At 44.1% G+C, this 23,984-nt stretch overlaps 3 protein-coding genes across 18 annotated transcripts in view; 2 read left to right on the forward strand and 1 right to left on the reverse strand.

Annotated features, from left to right (window-relative positions):
- The window catches only part of LOC122575114, a 151,342-nt gene that overhangs the window by 102,748 nt on the left and 24,610 nt on the right, over window positions 1-23,984 (reverse strand). For 13 of the 15 annotated variants that reach the window (XM_043743631.1, XM_043743629.1, XM_043743630.1 and 10 more), the window contains one exon: window positions 13,772-13,888. The exons of 1 other annotated variant lie outside the window; for it this stretch is intronic. The gene's annotated coding sequence lies outside the window, so the exon portion shown is untranslated. Of the gene's footprint in view, window positions 1-13,771; window positions 13,889-20,223; window positions 20,241-23,984 lie in introns of those variants that run through there. One more of the 15 variants, XM_043743607.1, reaches the window with a different exon arrangement.
- LOC122575105 (tyrosine-protein phosphatase Lar) overlaps window positions 1-23,984 on the forward strand; it is a 280,224-nt gene that overhangs the window by 21,041 nt on the left and 235,199 nt on the right. The gene's annotated exons all lie outside the window — the stretch shown is intronic.
- On the forward strand, window positions 4,194-16,017 carry LOC122575117. The gene is made up of 3 exons (XM_043743641.1): window positions 4,194-4,289; window positions 15,339-15,512; window positions 15,720-16,017. Exons 2-3 carry the CDS (start codon window positions 15,357-15,359, stop codon window positions 15,879-15,881), a joined length of 318 nt encoding a protein of 105 aa, XP_043599576.1. The 5' UTR covers window positions 4,194-4,289; window positions 15,339-15,356; the 3' UTR covers window positions 15,882-16,017.

A 23,984-nucleotide genomic window follows, 5' to 3' on the forward strand; every position in this document is an offset into this window, starting at 1 on the left:
ATCGAACCCAGGATCATTGTCATTAGCGTCTCGAGTATCTAATTACCACGGTTACTTGTCGATATCTGTAACAATCATATTTGCTCTAGTCAATATCTTCTCTATTGCATAACGACAATGTCTAATTACAACGAAGGTTTCTTTCACGCCCTTAACCCCAGCTCTAATCATAACGCTTCTCCGACATATATATATATATACTTCAAAAGCACGTCTCTATCGCAATTATGACGAGCTAACTGTTACTTACTTGATAGTTGAACATTAGGCATCTGGCTCATTACCAAGAAATCGATTATCAGACGAGATCGGAATATCAAACGGTGGAATGGCATCCGGGACAGAAGAACGACCATCTCGAGGAGCCGGCTTTTAATTTAAAAGATCAAATTAGAAAGGAACGCGACTCTGCAGCGGTATGCTTTTGAAAAGGAGCGCGTAAAGGCTGTTTAAAAATGTACGTAAAATACATAAGGACGTAAATATATAAATACGTAAAGATTCGTAATACGTCGAGTATACTCGTCGAGCATTTGCTAGACGAGAGGAATATCTGTTTAGAAACCAAGTGATCATCCATTTGACAAAGTTCATGAAAATATGGAACTTTTTCGGTTGGCAACTGAGGAACGCGTATTTTGTCATTAGTTGGTATTAACCAGAGCAGACAGTTTAGTTCTTAGCGAGATCAGTCAACGATCTATTCGTAACACGACACGAAAAAGATGCTTCGGGACAATACAGCTACCATCGAATCGTTACGGTATGCGCACGTTGCATATTCATCGAGCAGCCGCCTTGTACGTCTTGCGATTAGGCGATATACGCCTAAAAATATTTTACGTACAATCGATGGCCATCGAATTAGGTGCGCGTAAGGAAATGTCGCTTTTCCAATTACACGCGACGTTACGTTATAGATGGATTCGATTTAAATCATCAGTAAACGCTGTTTCTAGTCATCTGACAAAGCTAAAAAGAAGATAACGAGCTAGAAAAGAATTTCGATGAGTACGACGACAGAGGAGACCCCAACGGAGTTGTAAGAAGCGCACTAGAAAATTTTCCTCGATAATCTCGACGAACCGTGAAGCTCGTTCCCAAGCTTCGAAGATCGATAATCGGCGAGAGTATTTTCTCTTTAACAGCAACGAGTGCTACTCGAGGGAGAGAGTTCACTTTTCAGCTTTACCGACCTTCGTACTCCATCGAGAAGAGAGTGCGAAAAATGTTATTGGTTTCGCGTGTGAAAGAGGCTCTTCGTAGATCTTTTCGAATAGAAATAAGGATCGTTTGGGAAGAAAGGTTCTTCGAAAAAGGTCGGCCGTTCGATTACGTAAAACGAAACGAAAGCAGACAAACCTCAAGCGCGACAGTTTGATTCTTCGACGTTGAGCGATGTACTCGGACGTGTCGGGTGTACGAAACCTCTTTGAAATTTCCTTGGCAGGTGAAAAAAGCTCGATCGATGAGACGTAATTTCTGGAAACGCGTGGTTCGCTAATGAATTTAACGATAAAGCTTTTAAGTGAAAAGTTGCGAATGTTTCGAGAGGTTTAACGCTGGCTGCGATTATCAGAGAAAATATCGTTAAACATTCATTCACATAGAGCGAGAAGAGAGAACAATGAAGTACCGATAGCGCGGTGTGAAAGAGGGGAAAGGGTGGGAAAATCGTGATCGCGTCATGTCCGAAGAACATGTCCAAAGAACGAGTTGGAAAACATGGGCGAAGGATAAAAGAACGAAGGAAGAAGAGAAGAGGGTATTACCGTAGCTTGCAGTACGTTGGAAGTTAGATCGATGGCATGGCCGAGCAGCGAAGACGAGAACTGGATCCAGGTGATCCGTCTTCGGTCTACGGTTTAGTATCGGCCAGTTGCCGTTAATCCGACATTACATCGCTGGTCTAACCCTGCTACTGTCGATCGAGCGAATCCTGGACGACAACATAGTGTACGCGTATATAGTTCGATATTCCGGAGTATCTGGTGGCCATACGGTGAAACGATACCGTGCCGGAGGACGATAGGAGTTTGCTGGGGCTCGAGCGCTAAGCCGAGGAGCAACGCCTCGGTGAAGGAACGGTGCTGGAGAAGGACAGGTAGCGATGCTGTCGGGAGGCGGTCTAATGTTACCGCATCCAGAAGCGCCGCGATTTCTCACCCTTATCTTATCTGCCAACCGCCGCTTTCCTCTTGGTTCCCTTACTCCTTCTTCCGATGCCGTTTCACGCGGCATCCCCGCGTCCTACTTCTCGCGACCACGCACCCTCTACTCCATCCCCTTCAACTTTTCAACCATGCAGCTACGACCAAGTCAAGAACTGGATTTCTTTACCCTCTCTCGATTACGTTCGAGGCTCGACCTTCCTTTTTCCACTGGATCGTTCAGCCGTTAGCTGGCTCTGTTCGACCAACGTCGACTTAAATTCGTTCGACGAGCTTTTAATTCCACGGGATTGGCGCGGAATTTCGCGCGAAAGGGTCTTTGCCGTTCGTCCAGCACGGGACAAAGCTCCCAAGCCAAGTCCCTGTCTGCCGTTTCGTGCGAGCGCCCCGAGCAAACGGAGCGAACGGAGCAAACGAAGTAAACGGAGCGAACGGACCGAACGGACCGAGCGAAGCTTGAAAATCTGCCGTATCGATCGGCACCGTTCGCGACTCGTCGGAATTATGGGTATCGATCGAACGGGACGAAAACGACCATCGTGACGATCAGGAAGCTCCGTACGTCCGTACCACGGCTTTCTATCCTCCTTTCCGGCATCTCGCTCTGCCCCCGACGTCCTATCTTCTTTCCCTTCGACGGTTCCGCGGGACGAACGACCGTCTCATTTCCGCTGTCCGTGAAACGATCCGCGTTGGCCGACATCGCGTCGCGCGAGCTCGCGTCGTATCTCGTACCGTTTACCTTCGTCTTCCGTCTATTGAGCCAAGTATACGCTGTTAATCCGGCAAGACCGAACGGCCTGAATATCCGCCGGTCTTGCGGATGTTTTCTCCTCTCAGGTTCGGCAATTCTCTATCGACGCTCGTACTCGGAGGAAAAATTACTCTGACGGAAAATCGACCGGCTCTTCAGTTTTTGATCAGCGGTTAGTTGATCGAAGTATCGGACAGATTAGACGATGTTACGTAACGTTCAAAGAGCACAAACGGGTTTGTATAACGTCGGCGAGAATTTCGTACGCTTTGAGTCGTCGACGTGATCGAAGGAGATCTTTTTGCTTGCTTTGTGCGTAAACAAAATTTCCTAGTCTATCAAACTTTTTCGTAGCGGGAATTGTTTAACCGGAATTGTGTCGTACGATGACTCCAGCGCATCGACGCGACTAAAGTTAGAACGGGATTTGGTGAAAGCGAATTAAATATTTCTTCTTTTTTTTTTTTTTTGGAGTCAGAGAAAAACGGCGGAGAGCGATGAACGATGTGTAACCCGTTGAATCAATTGGCTTAAAAACTTTTCGTTTCGATCAATTTACGCGACACGCCAGCTGTTTTGATTCCTTCTTTTCCTCTTTCTATCCGATATCCTGGTACTCGGTATCGTTCGACGCGAACCAGCGATTTATCAATTTCAACCTATCGCCGATAGCGTTCTACGCAACCGGGCAAATGTCGATTAAAAAATACTGTCGTTAGTATCGACGAATCGTTCGTTGTGCGTCATTTCTTCCCGTTGACATTTACGCGACCAAGTGGTAAGCTGCACCGTGATCGTCTAATTATACGTTCGAACGAACAAACGATGAACACAGTTTACACGAACAACACGTGTTGACAGCTAGCCTACTAAAATTGCGCAAAAATTTATAAAAAAGGAAAAAAAAATATGATCCTCTAGCGAGTTCTGTCGTTAACTACAACTTTTAAGAATTGAAAACAAGCATGATATCGATTTTAGTTTGCAAAGCGGTAGTTTTATGGCAGACAGAATTTGACAGAATTTTATAGCAACGTTTGTGCCGCGTTTGATATTATTTCGTTCCATTTGGACGTGCAAACAATTTTTCTCCAAGTATATAATACCCCACACGATACGATGGTTATCATTAGGTTGACCAGAATCGATTCTAAAACGGACAGTTAATTGTTTCATCGTTCGTGCCAAAGTGTTTCGCGCTCGCGTTCAGTGTCCACGATATAAAGTATTTAAAATAACCTAGTTGCGCGTCGGTCGCCAACCGTCGTGTCGAGATTTCACTGAGAGATTGTCTTAATCGTAGGATCCGAGTTGCCAGCAGTGCCCAGCCACGAACTATCTCGCTTCGAACACGAGATTTAAAGGTACGCTACGCGAATCGATCGCATCGCCAATCCGTACTGTGATTTCTCGTTTCGAAGAAGAAGGAATGTGCCTTTCGAACACAACGGCGATCTCCTCTCTTTTGGTCGATGTCGGCCGAACCGGTGCAAACTGTCTATGCTCTGTCCTTTTCTTATTCGGTGACAATGCTCGTTCGCGCATGCACGCCAACCTGCCTCGCGAATAAGGGGGGTCTCGTGAAGGAGCAGCTACGGGTGAAGCAGGTAGGAGAAGTAGGTTTTGTAGACATATACAATTTGTCAAACTGCCGCGCCGCACAATGAACCGTGTATTTTCCCAGCAGATTTTCCACGACAGAATTCGGGTCATCGTTCTCGTCTCTTAGCTCGTCTCTCCTTGTTGTTCGTTGTCTTCGCCGGGCGTCTTAGCGGCAGGCTCGTCGTTTTGTTCCACCGTTCTGTATCTGTCGGTGCTTGTAGCATAGCAACGTTGTCGGACGGTTCGTTTGTACAGAGAAGCGCATTCGGAAATCACGATCGAGGGCGAACGTTTCCCTCGTTCGTTGTAGTTTGTTCGCACGCCCGTATATTCTCGTTCGTGGTCGTACGTGAGTCAGAATACGCGTATAGACACTCGAGAACGACCTTCGTTGTGTACATGCGTTCCACGTTCCCACCCCCTCGCCTCGTATTTACTTACCCCTCTTACGCCACTGCTTCGTTTACTCTTTCCGTAAATCGTGATTCGTGATTCGTGACTAGCCGATCGCCGCTCGATCTCGATCAATTTTCCCTACGCTACGCGTCTCACGCTCGTCCCTATTCTTCGTTTCAGCCGTTTCTTAATCTCGTCGATAACGAACCACTCGATTAGGAAACGAACTGCGAATGGATGAAAGTCGAAATGTATCAGGCGCTTCGCCTCGTATCGATTGAATAGCGTCCGTGAACAGAGACTGCGAATAACAACGAAGGAACACGTACGGCGACAAATAACGACGCATGTAGCGACCAACGACAGATAACGACGAAGAAAGGCCGATATTGCAATCGATTAGAAGCAATTAGAACGAATTGTCACGAGTAAGGGCCGGTGCAAATGAGCGACGCGCGATACGTTGCGACTATAATACCGTCGTTGGCAGCGGTGACGTTGTTCGATTCGACGGGATTAGGTTTTAACGAGGCGATTCGCACGATCGTAGCAATTGAAATCGCGCTATCGAAAGTATAAGAAAATCGCGAAGCGTCGTCGCAAGTAAATCGCAACGGCGCATCGACGCTGATCTGACGCTACCGATCTCGCGCACCACCAAATTGACTTGCAACTAAGAGATCGAAATTCTAGAGATCGAAATAAGAAAATTAACTACTTCGTTGCTTTGCTTCTTGACCTTTATCTAAACTCTCGAGCTTTCACTTATCCAAATACTTTAAAATAGCGAAATAAAGAAGGAATAGCACGAGCTATTTTCTCTGCAGATTCGTATTTTAACGAAATACCGGTCGACTTCGTGGTACGGTTAATACCGTGCTACGAACGAAAAGTTGCACGGAAAATTGTCCAAGGCCGATGATAATTAACAAGAAAATCAAGCGGAAGAGCAATTCGCTTGTGCAAGAGCGACGGTATCGGGAAACGCGTTTGAATAGGTTGGCGAATGCCGAAAGAATAAAGATACGCAAGAAATTGCGAGTGATGGGAAGCGAGAGGGAGGAAATGAAAAAGAAGGGAAAGAGTCGAAGGAGAGTGATTTCAGCATCCGGTGCTTTCGAAATAGAAGGTAAGAGGAGCGAAGCTTAGCGCAATGGCGTGTACGTGATCTGAAAATGAAGCGTAGGTCGGTGAACGACATCAGGTGGAATCGGTAGCTCTCGTGGCAAGCCGTACTCGGAACCTGAATCCTTGACGTTTCTTGTTCGAGCGCGCGATATACCCTTCGCCAAGAATGCAAGTGCCTTCGACATTCGACTTTTGATTCGCCGCAGAAAAGACTTTCTCTGTCGGCAGTTCTCCGTCACCTATCTCAAAAGGAAGCGTCCGTCACTCTTTACCGACAGACAGATCCAACCACGTTCCGTCCTTTCGATCTTTTCATCCATAACCTCGATCCATGCCTCCTCTTCTTTTCCCTATGCCGTGTCTCTGCCTGAGCCAGAGTCGACGTATAGTACGTCTTCCCCTGTCCTTTTCGCTTCACTCGTCGCGTCAAATGACTCGAATCGATCGACTTTCTCGCGGCCACGAGAACGGATATCGCGGAATGCAAAACGAATCGTAGATCTTACGATCGTTCTTACGACACCTCGACCATATTCCCTGCTTGCTTGGAAACCCTTAAGAGGAAAGTCCGCCTTTCGAAGACGAGCTCCGACCGAAGTTTTACGGGCCAAGTTAGAATCTCGACAGAGAAAGAGAGAAAGGGGGTGGTCGAGAGGTGAAGGGGAAGGGGGAAGGTAAAGATTTTGCGGGCGCTGCACATAACTTTGCTCGTAAATTCGATATTCAAAACAGGAAGTGAACAATGCCCTTATATACTTGCTTCGGCGATGGCAGTCCACTTGTACCGGTGGTGCATGAGCCGTAGCTTCGTAAAAAATTTCACGATTAAGCGGTCTACGCCCATTTTACAACGCGTGACAACCATCTTTACGATTTCTTCACGCTTTCGATAAAATCCTGCCTATTCTAACGTTTAGCGTAACACGCTTATACGACGGAAACGTCATAGCCGCGTGAAGCTCGATTTTATCGATCATAGGCGAGCAACAGCGATCGCACGAGCTCGCTCTTCTTGTAGCCGTGGCAGCAAATTTCATTTTTTATTTCAACGAATTAAAATTCAAACGATTGCACGATTGACTTTATTTGCATACTGCTGCTATTTATTAACCGAGGCGCGGACCAACCCAACCTCCGCGCTTCTACCTCGTGCATGCACTTCCTTTTCTATTCGTTTACTCCGACTCTCTTTCCTTCTCTTTCTATTCACCGTTTTATCTCTTGTTTTTATGTTGCCTCGATCGACGAACCGTAGTTGTTGCCAAGTACGGTTCCCGATACGAAGACCGAAATACGTTTTGCGCTTAAAATAACAAATAAATTTGAAACGGACAGAGCACAAACATTTTGAGCAAGTATTTTCACTAGCTACCGTGCTAGTAAAAAGATGCGCGTGCGGAGCTTTGTAGATGCAAAAATAAATAGTCGTTTGTTATTTACAACGGCGATCTGGCTCGATTCCAGCGTTCGCCATTGCAGCAATTTTTTGATCGATGAAATCGGCGGCCGCCCGTCCCCGTGCAAACTCGACGAAACCCGTGTCCGTGAGAAATCCAAGCGAGTCCAAGAATTTAGGTTGCCCTGTTTTACTGCTAGTCAAACGTCGTTTTACGATCCCCTCGTAAATAGGAAAACGAAGAACGCGCGAAACTACGGTTCCTTTCGTTCCAAGGATATGAAAACCGACGTGGAGCATCGAGTTTGATACGGTCGAAGAATATGCGAGAACGTATCACGCGCTCCTCCTATGCTTCCTTCGAAACCAACACCGACGATAGATCATAAATCCGGTGCAGAAACTAACGCAATTAAGATCGAAGTCGTTTCGTTACGGTTCTCGTGGCTTTCCTGTAGCATCGTTCGAGTAGCCTGATTACGTTCTTCGTGAATCGTCTTCTTCGCTGCTCCAACGTCCATGCGATTGTCGTTCGTAGTGTTAATTCGGTCTACGGTTAAGCGCTGATGATAAACGAATTACTGGCTGGCAGAACGTCGGTTAGAGAGAATAAGAGGAGGGGACCGCTTAAACGACGGAGAAGAAAATGAGACGGGAAGACGAGTGGCGCGGAATAGTAGGAAATACTAAAGGAAACGAAGGGAGGGGTGAAGAATTGACAAGTGAAAAGGGACGGAGGAACAAGGGGAAGAGGAGTCGTTCAATTAGAGGACCCGAGCTGGCACGATCGAATGCGAGAATTCAATTTCTTCGGTCTTTCAATCATTTCGAGTGCGCCAGGTCTCTCTCGAGTCTTCTCTTTCCTCCATTCGCTTTTATCTCGTTCCATATTCTCCCCTCGGTTCTAGCCTATGACTCGCTTCGTTATCTTCTCGCGTTTGCTTTTTCTTCCGCTCAGTCCACTCAGAACACGGCGAGCAGCTTAACACGCGAAAGAATAAATTTAAAAAATAATCTCCCGTTCCTTCGTTCACGGTCCACGCTGAATTTGGAATTTTCTAAATCCTCGGCGACTCGTTTGCCAGTTTTTCACGTTTCCCGAGCGCAGATAGTTAAAGGCAGGAATTACGTTTCAAGTTTTTCACGCTAAATCGTTTCCTCTCTTCGCTGCTGTACAAAACCGGACTGTAAATCCGACTTTTCTTGCGCAAAGTCACTGCTCTATCAAAACGCGCAGATTATTACGTTATTATTATTATTATTATTATTATTGTCAAATTGTCCAAGCTGTAGAATCTCCCGACGCGTTACGCAATAACAGCAAACGAATTCGCCGCCGATTAATACGATTCCTGAGATGGCGCGAATTAAGAGGCATCGATTATATCCGTTCGTTGATCGCGGTCAGCAGCGAACCATGCCTCAAGGTTTTAAGTTCCTCGTCAATGCAACTTTACTTTTGTAATGTTGAAAAGTGCGAGAAGAAGGAAAAATGTCTGTTTCTCCGTTGGCTCTTCCCATCCCTCTGTCGAACCACGCTCTTCGCTTCGTACTTCTTTACGCTCGCTTTGACCGAGACGCTTTGGCAAACGCATTAAAATCCCCTCGTTTCGCGACTGCTTTGATCTCGATGACAACCGTGTGTGCGCTCGTGCACAGACGATCCAACCGCAAGAACATTTTCGAAGGAATCAAAGAGAGAAGCGAAGATACCTACGAAACTGTTGGATGAAACTTGCAGGCGTTTCCACGTTTCTGCGTTTCCGTTTTTCTTTCTTCTTTTTTTCTTTTTTCTTCCTTTTTCCTTACACGGAAACTATTAAAAACTGGCGGAATCTGCAGGAACGACGAGCGATATTGGAAATAAGGCGAGCGTTGCGCCGTTTATCTGCCATTAACGAACGTAGCGTGTGCGTCACGCGATCGAACATGTCAGAATCGTTATGACACTGGTTAATCGAAAAACATTACTACCGCGCGGTAGAGAGGTTCGTCGTACGCTTAGGTATCTGACAGTGACGAAGAGACACGGAAAAGCATCGGAAAGAGGAACGTGCGAGCTTTCAGGGAGGTTTCGAACAGCAAGGAGCAAATCGTTTCGAGGTAAAGAGAGAAAGTAAGAGATGGAAAGGAAAAGAGGAACGGAAAGAGACACAGAGAGTGCGAGTGCACACTATTTCCACTAGCTACAGCCGGCTCATCAATCATCAGAGTTTAGAGTCGGACACGTAATTTCCGGGACGTGGGATTCGTTCGACGTGCACGTCCGTTCGACCGAGGCTCCGATTGGCTGTTCGTACCTAACAGGGCTATTCGATTGGTTGCTCCCTGCGTTGGCATGATTTATGAGCCCTAGTGCGTTCGTTAATATGCCCGGTGATCGTTTCGAACGAGCCAACCAACCGACCAACCAGTCGACCGGCCAACCAACGAGCTAGCCCAGTGAGACAGTTCGACTGCGACGTGAGTTATATTCGACGATGGCTCCCCTATATTCCCTCAATCACCGGCTATTCTCCTTCGCTCCCTGATCGTTCGCATACCGTCGTTCGACGTTGTTGCTAGATACCACCGACCATTCGACGCAATCCAATCGCAAAATCTATTCCTCCGTCGTTAATCGAACGTGCGAAATTTTACTTCTCGTGATTTCTGTCTTCGCCGACATCGCCCCGGAACGTCTCGATCGAATTTGAATAACGATCGCCTCGAGGAAACTGGTTAAGTGGATCGAGCGAGGCAAACTACAAACTTTTCAATCCACCTTTCGAAATTCTTATTCGTCCGGATTCTACCGAATAATATCAGCGAGTGATTATTAATCGATCAAACAGATGTTACCTCCCAAGAGATTTCAATTTTTCCAGCCACTTATTCAGCCGAATCGGTAAACGTTGGTTACGTTAATTGTAAAACGTTATGATTATTTGAGAACGTTTATCCATACTACCGACAGCTAATGGTCGTTGCGATTTACATTTATCGACCTTTTACCGGGGATAGTCGCTGACGCGAAGCTCGAAATTACGTAAACGCCAAGTTTCGTTCGGTCCACTGCATCGTATTCGAACCGTGATTTTCATCGAGAATTTTGGATCACACCCAACTCCATCGTCCAAATATTATAATTCCAATGTCTCTCCACTGTTAATCGCATAAAACGAATACCGTCGTCGTCGTCGTCGCTGAACGATAAGACACGCGGCAAAACGTGTTTCTGTATTCCTTTCAAATGATTCGCGATATTTTCTAAATAATTATCGTCGAGTCGTTGGAGAAACTTTTTGTAACTTTACAACGTTTTCGAGAATAATTTTTAAACCGTGGATAGGCTTCGATTTCAAAGTTACACGTTCCCGAATTCCAATTCCCTTCGTGGCAGACGTTTAATCTAAACGGTATTAGAATCGAGCTCGACAAGAATTAGTCAGCTGTAGGAAACAACGTTCACGTCGTCTAATTGTTCGTAACGAAGCTACGTTATCCGAACGATCTGGATTATTTACGATCACGGAAGTAATTGTGTCCTCTCTTTAGTACAAAATCACGATTAACGAAGCTAATAGCTATGATTCGCCAGCATTTCCGCCAACGATTTTCCAATGGGGAAAAAAGTGTCGGACACGGAACAGGGAATGCGAATATGGAAAGTTATTTCATTGGTGAAAAATTCGAAAAGAGGGGGGGGGGAGGAAATGAGATATGGATAGGAAAGGAAGACAAATGGACGGGTGGTAAAAATTTATAACACGATTTTTATTCCAAGTTTGATCAAAAATTTCTTTTCTTGCGAAACGGAATCGCGACTCTACTACACGTTGATCGAAAGTTAGGGGCATAGAAACGTAGCTGTAGTAAAGCGCGAAGTGGGGTTGGTTACTACTAGATCTCCCTCGTTACGACGGAAAATGATTATTCACCCTCTTACGCTCCGCCCTGACACCGGTGCTCTGGTACGTGCCTCGTCTGACGTTGAACGAACGTTTCCACTTAAAGACGGGACCGGCTTTATCGTGCGTCCCAAGTAGAACGCTCGTCCAGGCCGGATTATCGCTCGATTCCTTAGACCTAATCCTGCCGTCTGCGTCGTTAGCCGGTCGTGAGGAAAATTAAATACGAGTTCAAACTGAAACGATTCACGGTTGTGAAGAACGCTGAAAATCGTAACGTACCGGGCTGGATTATTTATGGTATACGGTGTAGTAATTTCATTAGAAAGTCTCGCGAACTTTGTTTTCTTGAAAGCGAAGGAAAAAAGAAAGGTGTTACGGAATATCCACGTACGACTCGGGTAAGGTCTCCTAGGCAGTGCAACGGAACTACCCGGAAACTTTACTCCCGGGTTCGTCTACGGCGTAGGTAGATTCCAAGACTCGAGGGATCTTGCCTTTATTATTTATTGCATAGTCTTGCCGGCGTACAATCGTCCGTCTTTCTCGTTCCACTTTCTCGACGTTTACTTATTCTATTTGCTTCTGAAACCATCTCCTTCGCTATGATAGTGAGACTTTAGTAATTTCACGAATCAACATTTCCTGTCATTATTCTTATACGTAGCAGCCCCCGCAATATTGCGAGCTCGTAAAATTAGGTAAAATACAAGGCGTCTCGAGAAATAAATTAACAGGTACGTGAAATGGTGAGAGTCTAAAAGCTCGGTCAGAGCCGCGTAAAATATAGCGTAGCAGTGATTTAATTGCTATGAGAAAAATAGAATGCTGCAGCCGACGATATATACAATATATATATACGTATACGTATATGTACGTTGTTGCGTTAATCGGGATCGTTGTTCGATGCTTCAACGTAGAACTCGATTATATCATAGAAGAGATTACTACGCGTCTACTCTCTTACTATTCGTACCATTTTTGCTGCTGCCATATCCACGCATTACACGAATACTATACGAGTTGCAGTATTGCACGGCGGATTTAATACCGGACGATTAGACTGCTGAAATATAAATATTCTACTAAAGAAGTCGAAATGAATGGTGGCTTATCGTTGCACCCAGCGATCGTACAAAAATAATATATAACGCGAGGACGGAAACAAGCTGTATACATTGCCATATATTATCTATGCAATAGTAATGGCAAGTATAGCCCAGCCGTAACATGTAATCGATGTATACAGCGATAGGAGATGGCTGTTAAGAGATTCGGAGAAACAACGATACTGTCTGTAATTGGCGAACGAAGAAAGTTTCTCGTGTTTGTGACAATAATCCTAACTGCGGAACAAGAGGCTGTTAGCACCCTGCTATAACCCTGTCGTCAATGACGCAACGTGCTTCTCCTTTGTATTATAGCAAAACGAGCATAGTGCATTGTTTTCCTCGAGTGTCTTCTTATCGTCAACCTCCTTCCATTCTCTACGACCATAGTCGTTTATTTTTTGCAGTTTCAACAACAACATTTTATACAGATAAAGAGCATTTATCTTCTCAGGTTTCCTCTTATTTTCTCGATTGATAAGAAACGACCAAGTATCTCTAGAGTCCATGAAGTTGAAGGAAAATGGTTGAACCGTTTCTTGTCAAATATGTAACTAACACGAAGTATCTTCGTAATTATGGCTGACAAATGGAAGCATCTCGTGAAGTGGTAACTGGCGTTGTCAGATTGCAAATGCTTGCCTAGATGCTTCACGAGCTTCAAAACAATGCGGTGATAGACTGGCATGCTGGATAACTGACGAGTGGGCATTTAGAGGGAATTTGAACATTCAGAGAGTTGCTTTTCCTAGAAATGGATTCCCTAGCGGATGGGAAGCTCCAAGTGATACGAAAGAAACTAGGCGCAGAAATTCACCATTTTTCACCGCGATTCGCATCAAAATTGAAATTCTACGAACCAGTTGCTTTGCCTAATTTTGTACGACTTAGTGGAATTGGATACGACGGGGATTTTAAGCTAATATATTATTAAATCGCTAAGATACATCCATATTCATTTTGACAGGAACTACGTTAATAGAAGCACAGAAATAGAATCTAAATAAAGATCGATTTCACGTTCCAAGTATTATATAATATAGCGTAGTACATTTTACGTATTTTTGTCTATTATACACGGTTCTGCACATTTTTGGTTATCTAAGTTTCCTACGATCGTTCAAATATCCACGGACTATGTATTCTCGTTAAAATACTCAGAACCGGAATAGCAATGTTAAAGAGGACGAAAAAGAAACAAAGAATTAATTGGAAAAAAAAAATGCAAAGATCTTCTTCATTTCGCGCTGTTTACTTTCTCGAGAAAATGGCGACGCCGAAGGAAATCCTACTGAATTTTTACAATGGCCGTTCCTGATACTTACCCAGTCACCCCTTTCTCTCTTCCATCTCGAATGTTCAAAATATACGGATGCCGAGCGGTTGCCTCTGACGCACCGATAAACCTTCGGAGTGTGCCGCTTTATCGTTTCGTCTCATTACTGCAACAACGAAAGAGATTGCGTTTTGCTAACTAAGCTGGAAGTAAACGTCCGAAGGAGAAGCTGAGGTGGAAAAAGATAGAGATAGAGATAGAGATAGAGAGAGAGAGAGATAGATAGATAGATAGAGAGAGAGAAATACTTTCGCCTCGTCGTGGCGTCAGAACCTACAGAAGTTCTTTCCACTTTCCCCGCCCGACGACAAGACGGATAGAAGCCATAGTAGCACTGGAAAACGTATACATTGGTAAAAAGCTCGCAGGCTACTTTTTCCATTTTCAGATTAATCCTTCGCACCATTTTCATTTAGAGTTGCGCCAGTTTTCGCCAACTCGAGTTCTATTTAACTGGAGTAATACTGCGCCGAGTAATCACGTTTCTGAGACAACGTTTCATTTAAGAAAGGGAAACATTCTACGAATCTTATAAATTAATCGCGTCTACAATGAAATCCGATTTATACGGCATAACGGTGACCTAGAAAAGGCCGGATCGAAGCTCTGTTGGTAGCAAGTAACCCAATGTTGCAAGACAAGACCGCGTCTAAGAAAGTCGGAACGTTAGTACGGATTAGCGGTCACGAAGGATCCGGCCGTGTTTGTCGTGGTTGGCCACCGAAAATCCCGTCAACTCTAAAGTCGACCCTCGTTTCGGCGATGACACATTCAATCTTTCATTTCTCTAACAAGGCTTTCAAAGTTTTCCGAGGGAAAGAGACGCGCGGAACTCGTAACGATCTCGGAAACCATCGCAAATTATATTTACCTTGGAAAATTCGTAGCGGTGGCGCAAAGTCGTAAGAAAAAATGCGATTCCAGCGACCCCGATTCTTTCACGCGCGTAATTTCAAACGAATGGCGACTAAAATGTTAAATGTAATTTAGTAAAAACCGATTTACCTAAATGATACATTCGGCGTGCAAAGCGCATGAATGATTGTGTTTTCTATAAAATGAGACGAGTCTTAGTTCGTTAAACCAAGATTCCAGGATTACGCCAGTGTGGCGTGCTGGTAGCAGTTAGCGTGACTTCCGGCAGAGGCGCCGAGCCCCGGAAACCAATCGTACTCTCCGCCAGACCGAATCATCCGCACTTCTATAGTCAAGCGAGTCCGTAGTCGTATAGCCTTCGTTGGTATTTGCCAGTAATCCCATGAGAGAAACACAGCGCTATAATATTTCCCGCTTGAATTTTAATAAAGAAATTCACCCAGTTAGAGACTCGCGTATACAAAACATACACGAGGCCAAGTACATCTGACTCGCGCAATAGACACAATGTGTCTTTCTATATTTAAACGGCATATTCTTTATACTTTATACCGGATAACGCGATATCCCTTCTGAATTCGCGTCTCAGAATAGTGGCGATACGTAAATAAATCTGCGAATGTAAATAGTTCTGACGAGAAAGAAAAACGACAATAATAGGCTAATATTTTCTAAGGTAGACGGATAAAGACGAAGCCATGGGAGTGCGAAAGAAACAGAGACAAAGACATCGAAATTCTAAGGGTGGATTATCGGCTTTGTTTGTCCGGAAGGCCGCCATCGAGTATCGATATTTGCAATTTCGCGAACCTAGGCTTCGACCTCATGCAAAAATCAATGAACCAATAACCGAGGTTGGTACTCGTCTAGTTCCTAGTTGTCTATAGATAGTATCACGAGTACATGCGCACGTATTTTCGTTTGTACTGCTCGTTAATCTCTATGCTTGAAAATCTCTTTCCAGACCAACAACCTGCAAAGAGATACGTAGTTACGGAGGGAAACTCGTCATTAAAAATGTGTTATTTTTTTTTCTTTTTCATATTTTCATCGACAAATAGAGAACCATCGGTCGAACCTTCAACGAAGAAATGTTATTTCTCGAGCGAGGATTTCCCGGCTCAAAATTAATACGCAATCTATACGAAGATAATGTTGCAAAGCTTAGAAGATTGCGAGGTTCGTTGAGTAGAAATAGTCGAATCGAACCAAGGAATTTTTGAACGATCCGTATCTCGTAACTCCAACAAACAGAGATTATACATTAAATAATGCGAATATGTGTTTAATCGTGTAAGCGAACTTCTTCTTCAAATGGATTTCACTCAATGGATTATTATCGTGTAAATAAATATTGAACGTTGCGAATGTAAACTTGATTTAATAATTATAGGACGGGTAAAGGCAGCGAGTAAATCTAAACAGAATTGCGGAATAAAAGAGAAATGAAGTAAAATGATGAAAATGGTATTACGGCAGGAGGAGGTGGATTTCTGGCGCAGCTAGTCGGCCAGAGACACGGCGGACTCGTCATAAAGCGATAAGCATTTTTCCAGCGGACGAAGCACCGATAAAAGCACGGGAATTAAAATTCAAAGGTATCCGGCACTTGAGATCGCTTAAAATTTACCAAGTTTCGCGCTGGCCTCGACTTTCAAGCGATAGATACTTTTGACGAAGGCGGTGAAATAGATTCGAGGGAGTGACGTTTGAAGCGATAGCTGGGCTCAAGTCGTCGAAAAGAGTTGGAAGCTTCGCGAAACTTGTCGAACGAATACGAAAACATTGACGGATAAAATTTTATCAAACACGAAACTTTAATCGATTCTCCCACAGAAATAATTAAAAACCTTGTGTAGAACTTGGTTCAATGGATCTCGGAAAAAAAAAAAAGATTGAAATGCAAAAAGTAAGTAAAAGCTAACAGAAAATTGTCGCGTGTTCCTTGCATTTCTCGTTTCTCGAGTCTGGAAAACTGGCTGATGAACGTCTGCCTAGAAAAGACGCGTCGGTAAAGTTCTTCTTCGTCCACTGGTAAAAACTACTCGGCTCCACGTTCTCTCTCGATTTGCTTTCGCGTCCGAGAAACCAATTTTCCACGAGCCGTCGTCGTTCTTGTCGTTCTTTTGCGGTGAAAGAAGACAGAGGAGGTAGAAAAGGAAGGCAACGAGTGGCAAGCTGGAAAACGAATGCTACGTCGAAAACCAAACGGAAAACTTTACTTTAGAGCGGGCTGAACAAATCTTCGGAAGGCTTATTAATAATAATTATTACACAGCGGTTAAAGTTTTATAAAGTCGCTTAAAAATGATCAAATGAGGTAAGTTAAGTTAGCCGAGAAACTTTTACGAAATAATTGGATAAATTTACAAAGAACATTAGTCTGATAAATTCCTCGTTGAAATTTGAATGATAAAGTAAATCAATTTCGAAGTAAAAGATTCGAGAAAAGTTAAGCATCTATCGAGCCGTTCAAAATGCAATTTTCTGGTAACGCGTGCGTGTATCGCGCTCGACCAAGTAAGGTTCGGTGAGAAAATAATTTACGCTAGAAAAAAAAAAAAAAAAAAAAAAAAAAATTTCACTTAGTCAAGATATAACAGCCGATCGATATCAGTATCGCTTCCGACGGATATTCTAACTTCGTTTCGGCAGCAATATTATTTCCGACGAGATAGGATGAGAAGAAAGTTACCGTCGTGCAGACTCGCTTCTAAGCGTGTCGAAAGAATTTGATTACCAGACCTCCTTAAACGATGTCCCTTTCGTAAACGGCCGCGAAGCTTGGATCGTGTTCGCGTCTTTCTAAAAGTCGAGGAACGTTGTTACGATTCGATCGATGTAACGCGTGCGTGGCAAAAAGTCCAACATAAAATGATTCCGCATAGTTGGTCGTATTAGCCGTGTAGTTTTTCGATACGAGTTAACGTCAACGTTCCTCGCAACGTCGAGCCAATTGTCAATGGTTTTGTATCAGTTACTCGCACCGTTGCACCGTTCTATTCTCCTACGTAGAAAAGATACATCTGTCGTAATCGTTTAACAAGCAGAACATGGATATTTTAGCGTTGGCCCACGAAATCATTCTCGTACCAGGTTTACGTTTTGTCGATACGTTTGCTCGCGGTTCGTGCTACTCTTTTTTTCCGCGCCTCTTTCTCGTCGATGCATCCGCATCCCGTTTTCATTTCGGAATCCGATATCTGGTCGTTGCCCCGTTTTTCCATGGATTTCGGCCGCGCCCAACCTCCTCATTTCTCGTCTCCTTCTTTCTCACTCTTCCCTCCTCTTTCCCTGCCTCGCGAATCCACGCTATCGGTCTTTCCAACCGAACACGGCGAATCTTTTTTCTACTCCTTTCGTTTCAACGAGACCGCAGCCAAAGGAGGAGAAGAGGATCGAGGTTAAAATAAAAAGACCGCGGCAATTAGTTCTTTAATGGTGAGTGTTCACACGCGTCGAACACGGTGTCCTCGATGAATCGACATTGCCAATTTCGTGCCATTTCCACGTTATTTAGCGATCGATCGAAAGATAGGCAGGTAAAGAACATTATTTCTTCTGATCTCAATTCGTATGCCGAATTCCTCGAAATTCCTCTTCTTTCATAACGCTGACACTCGAAATACTCTGTCGCCCTCTGACCTATTTTATAACATTTTTTTATTTTTCATCTAAAAGTAACTGAAAAATCCAATCGTACGTTATCAATCATACATTGTTGAAGCTGCCTCTTTTTATTAATTTTAGTTATAGAGTTCTCTTTCAACGATATTTACATGAAAAATATTGATTTTAGTCAAAAGTATGATACCTTGGATGGTAAGTATTTGCAAAAAAAGGTTTCACCGGCAAATAAACAAATGAATTGAGCGAAATCGAGGAAAAAGGTCTGATGGGATAAACGGTATTAACGAGGCGGAAGGAGGTCTGTATCCAATCTTCTAACCTACCGAAATTTTAAAAAAGCACGGAGATACCTCTGCCAGCTACTTTTCACCTAACTCGAGGGATGGGTGGTGGCGGAGAAAGGAAAGAGGCGAACGGAGCCGCTTGGCACCGGAATTCCGGTGGAATTCGCAAAGAAATTCGCGCTCGCGGCCTCTGCTTGCCCGTTTGTCTCGAAACGGTGCGCTCGGACCAGCCATAAGGAGGGTCGTAATTCAGGCGACATTCCGCGTTAAGGGTGTCTCGCCGAACCGAGACTCTCTTCCCTCTCTTCTCGTAGCTTGTCCTTCCTTACGAACGCTTCGAAGCTAGTTTTATTCTTTGTCCTTCGATCTTCTTTCCCTTGGTGGGAACGCGCAACGGCGAAAACAAGGACGGAGAGAAAAAGAAAGGAAAGAACGAAGGAAGGTTCTTGCGATTATCGACAGCGCGGACTTTCCACGGCTGCAGATTAACGGAAACTTCGGTCTGCCTAAAGTTTAATCGCGCTGAAATGGCTACGCGATAGTTATCGAGATAATTTCATCGAATTACTTCGATAACTGTCCCCTCTCGCTGTGTCTTCTTATTCCATGCTAGTGTTCGCGGCTCCGAGGAAAACACGGCGAGAAGGTTCTCGCGCGTCGCATTTAACGGCTTCAGTTGAATCGATCAGGAGGAAATTTCGAAGCGTTTGGTGCTTTCAAATTTAACTACACCGCGAGCAAGTTTGATTTGCGATACAGCGGCTGCACGGCTCCCGTTAATTACGAAGACAAGATCCTGATAGTCGGGCGTTTGTACCATCTAGCCAACAGCGCACCGTCGTTGTCATCGATAAGCATATTCGCGACTGGTGATTAGAAAAAGATTGCAGGCGAAATTTGTTGTCTCGTGGAAAAAGGAAACTGTTGACTGAAATAGCAAAGATCAGCGTGGAAGTGAAATGCTCCGCCGCAAAATAAAGCGATGCTCGTTAACGAGCCCTTTGAGTCGTTAAACCAAATATGAGCATAGCTACTAGCGCTCGTTAATTACCTACGGCACGGTAACGAGATAACTTTTTAATTTGAAGTTTCGCTTCCGGAAACTCGCGATTCTCGACACGGTCTAAAGGATCTACATGCACTTCGATTTAGTTGATTTTCGATCTGCGGAGGAAAAACGCGACGCTCGTAACTGTACGTAGCGATGATATCTCGGCGCGTTAGAACGTTAGCGCGTAGCCGCCGGCAATTTCATCAAACGTTTCATCTCTAAACACTAAACGGCAAGAACCTCGGAGCGACCAGGTTGCAGAAGGTGAAACAGAGAGGAGCCTAAGAGAAGATGGTTGAAAAAGAAGGAAAGTTACGCGAAGGGTAGGTACATAACGTAAAAATTTAAGACTATTGGGTCAGCCATATCTGCTAGCTTAACAATGCTGACACAGGCATTTAGCCTCAGGCTGGAACGTATCTTTCCTCCAATACGTAGAACTGGTCGAGAGAAAGAAAGGGAAAGCACGGAACGGAGAAGGCGGGCAATCGTGAACGCTCGTGGATGGTGGAGCAGAAGGGTTGGCAGAAACGCCACAAGGAAAAATAAGAATTTCGAATCTAATTTTCCCAGGCATATTTAATAATGTACCGGGCGTACCTCCATCTTCTTTGCCATCATCACCAACGCGATTGCTTCCTCCGCGACCGCCAGTCCTTCCTCTATTATATCATCGATTTTCTTCGCTCCTGGGAAGATGAATAATCGAAAAATACGTTCAAATTAAGTCGAAGATTGAAACGTTACCGTGCCGATAAATTTTTATTACAGCTTGAAACGAAGAGTCCAAAAATAAGAACTAAAAAAAGCTTTTAATTGAAAGTATCAGGGAGAAAACCATTGGATTACGTACGGTGACAACGACACGAGTCCTAGAGTGGATGGTTCTGGAAAAATATCGCTCAATTTTGTGATCTCGCGCAGTCCCCGAGCCAGTTAGTTTCTCGCCAAAAGCGGAAACGCCAACGTTCGTTTTTCGCTAATGGTCCAATTAAAATGCATTTCGCGTTATATATTACGATACTGTAACATCGAGCATCTTTCGTACCGTGACACCGAAGGCTAAGTACATTTGTTCGCGTTGCTGCTCTCAGCGACCAAGTTTCTCCAACGAAATCGGATTCTTCCGTTTTTACGAATCCGTAGAGTTATTGAAACAGGTAAAGGAAAGTAAAGACAAATCGTTTTCATCGATATAGAACGGAAACGGATTCGATGTAATCTAAAACCCGGCAATCAGGAGTAAAGAGTATGCGAACGTCACCTTTGTCGTTCAAGTAGCGCAAGAGAAAAATCATAGCGATTTTCCTCCGGGAGATTCGTTACTCGTTCCAATTAGCCCCGATTCTCCGGCTCGAGACTTGAATCAATTTCGCGGAACAGTAGGTCACAGATGCCACCAATTACGTTCTGCCAATGGACCGCCATCCTTTCCTATCTCTCTCCGTCGTGTTCAGGAAACAGGCTAAATGATTTTTCTCCTCCCAGGAGTCGGAACGGCGAGACCGGTCGACCGAAGGAAAGCTATTTGACGACTTTACCCCAATAATTATCGCGAGGGTCTGCGAGTATTACGACCAAGTACTCGACCATTTTGCTCCACCTTTTGCTTTTTTCTTTATACTAAACCGTAATAATTTCTCTATCGGATAAATTGGATACGATCCGATATAGCGCGTTGTTCCCTTTAACAATATTAATGAAAACACCGTTTCACGATATTTTCACAAGCAGTTGATCTCTAGCGTTCCACGAACACGCAAACCATACGCTCAAGTTCAAATGTCTCGCGGTTAATCGAGCGTTATTTGCCAAAACACTAGACTTTGTACATCGGCGAGATCGAGACAAAAGTTTCGTCATTAGTCTTCAAAGTCGCCGCACGACTAACGAACTTATACCCTTATTGCTCGAAGCTATTAATATCGGTCGACGTCGTGTGTTAGCTCTTCTTGTCATTAATTATACCACGTTCGACTAGTCTTTCTACTTGTTCTTCTGCTTGTTCTGAACTTACGATGACGTACAAGCAACTCGAACAGATAATGGATGAATTAGGACGATTTTACGAACTTGTAAAAATCATATTTTTCAAAATGACTCGAACGTCGATATCGTCGTTCGGTGAATTATCATGCAGCAGAGATATCCGATAGAAATGCTGTTCGTCGAGGATCGCGATCGTTTTGTCTGGAACTTTTCCAAAACAAGTGGTTGAGAACGCTAAACACGGCAAGCGCGAGAAATACAGAACGAACGATAAATTTTCTTGGCTCGTGCCGATCATTAGCTGAAACTGAAATCGTTGCACCGTCAGCTCAAGTTATATATTAGGAAATTAAAATGCGGTCAGATTAAAATCTCCTCGTTTATTTCCACTCTCTTCCTCTTCTTCTCCTTCCCGTTTCGCTATCTGAGCCGTTCGCTGTTTAAAGATAGATGTGTGTGTATAACTCATACATTTTAATTTCTTAATCCTGCTGTATTCTTCCAGTCATTTTCAACCTCGATCGTATTTTATTTTAACTTTTCCAACGCGTAAAGACATCCGCAAGCGATTATTTTCGTTTAAATTTCACGCGAAAGATTTTCTTGGGATATTAAAAGGCTTTTCCGTTTGCTAAAATGAGAGCAAGATGGAACTATAAAAATTCGAGCATCACAGCAGGCTAAAACCAAACATCCTCTCCGTTGATTAAATTACATTTACCCACGTTTCTAATTCTTCTCAGCATCCCGACTTTCAGATGTTTGTCGTAAATTCCATTTCATTCTTTCGAGTTGCTGCGTAAAGTTCGACGCGCTGTTCGTAATTTCCATTATATTTGTTTCGAAGTAACTTTTTCGTTGAAACTTTTAAGCGATAATGTTTCCACCCTCTTTCCTTGCCTTCTTTCCCCTTTCACGTGTCCCGCTGCTCGCATACTATCGGATCTTTCGATCCGTCCTTGTTTCCTTATATCGCGCGGAAGTAGATTCCCGATCCCAAGAGTCGAAATTTTAAGAATACTTGAAAACTCTCGAGACGCATTTTACATCGAGGCTAAAGACACGCCGGATAAAGTTGCCACCCGCAGAACCGTTGCTTTGAATAAAACTCTGCTCTTTTGTGCATGGTGCTCGAACCGAAGGCTCGAGTACGAATCGAAGAGTACTTTCTCCGGCACCTGTGCCCTACACGCCTACGCAGCAGACAGACAGACAGGGACGTATTTAAAATCGCGATAATCGCAATTGCCCATTGCGAGCGACTGCTTCGTGATGAGTTCAAACGGATTTTTACGAAAAGATCGGTTTTAAAGCCGGGATCGTTCAAAGGCGGAGCTCTTGAATCCGGTGCTCTCTGCGGACTCGCGAAAGAAATATGAAAAGAAAAATAGGAAAGAAAGCGTATATGGAGCGTTCCATTTTAAGTAACGAAAAGCCGTGTGAACGTGTGTGATAAATATTCGATAGAGGGGAAAAATAAGTTTCTGCGTGATTGACATGAACGACAATGGGACGCGATGGTGATCTCTGGTCCAAAGTCGGTATAATACAGTTCCGTTTCGGGATGAACGGCTAAGGCTAAAAGACGTCGAACAGAGGTTGTTCCTTTCCCGAAGGAACGAAACAAGCAAAGCGAGACGGAGACGCCCATCTCTTTCTCTATGTGGCAAATTCGTGAAGCAATGCCGGTGAGAATTCACGCAACAAAGCTGGCACGACGAGGCAGTGGATGCAGAGAAACGCGAGACAGGTGGATGTAGAAGGTTGCGGCGGAAACGCCACAGGCATCGGAGACAGTATCTGCTGGGCGCTTCGAGACGTACCAACTTGAAAGCAATGGAGGAGGATTACGTTTTTCCGAAAAGACTAAGCGAATAGTCCTACCGGATGTACTTGGTTCGCTGCAGCGTTCAATCCAATCTACCACAAAGGTTGATAAGAGTTTCTATTTTATTTAAGCCTCGCGTATACATTCGCAGCTACAGCTATGTGTACCTATAATAAGCGGCTGAGGGCAAACAGCTTCTGAAAATAGTTTATTGAATTAGAAATGAATTTTGAATTGGAATATTGGGATTTGAATGAATATCGAATGAATATTGAATGAGAACTGCGAATTAAACGACGTCAAATGTCAAATGCTGTCTCGCCCGCAAAGGGTTGAAGAGCATCGTATTTTCCTATGAATGATTTAGTCTCCGAATTATCTCGTTTTAAGATAGAAACGGGCAGATGCAAAACATCGCTTTTGAATATAAAACATCGTTCAAAACGTGAACAATTTAGGAGTCACGCGCATTTTACGAGCGGAACGGAGCTAAAAGCTACTGACCCGTAAAAATCCAACACGTTTCGGCTGCATACGGAAAGAT

The sequence above is a fragment of the Bombus pyrosoma genome, linkage group LG14 (genome assembly GCF_014825855.1).
Source record: "Bombus pyrosoma isolate SC7728 linkage group LG14, ASM1482585v1, whole genome shotgun sequence".
Lineage (NCBI taxonomy): Eukaryota > Metazoa > Arthropoda > Insecta > Hymenoptera > Apidae > Bombus > Bombus pyrosoma.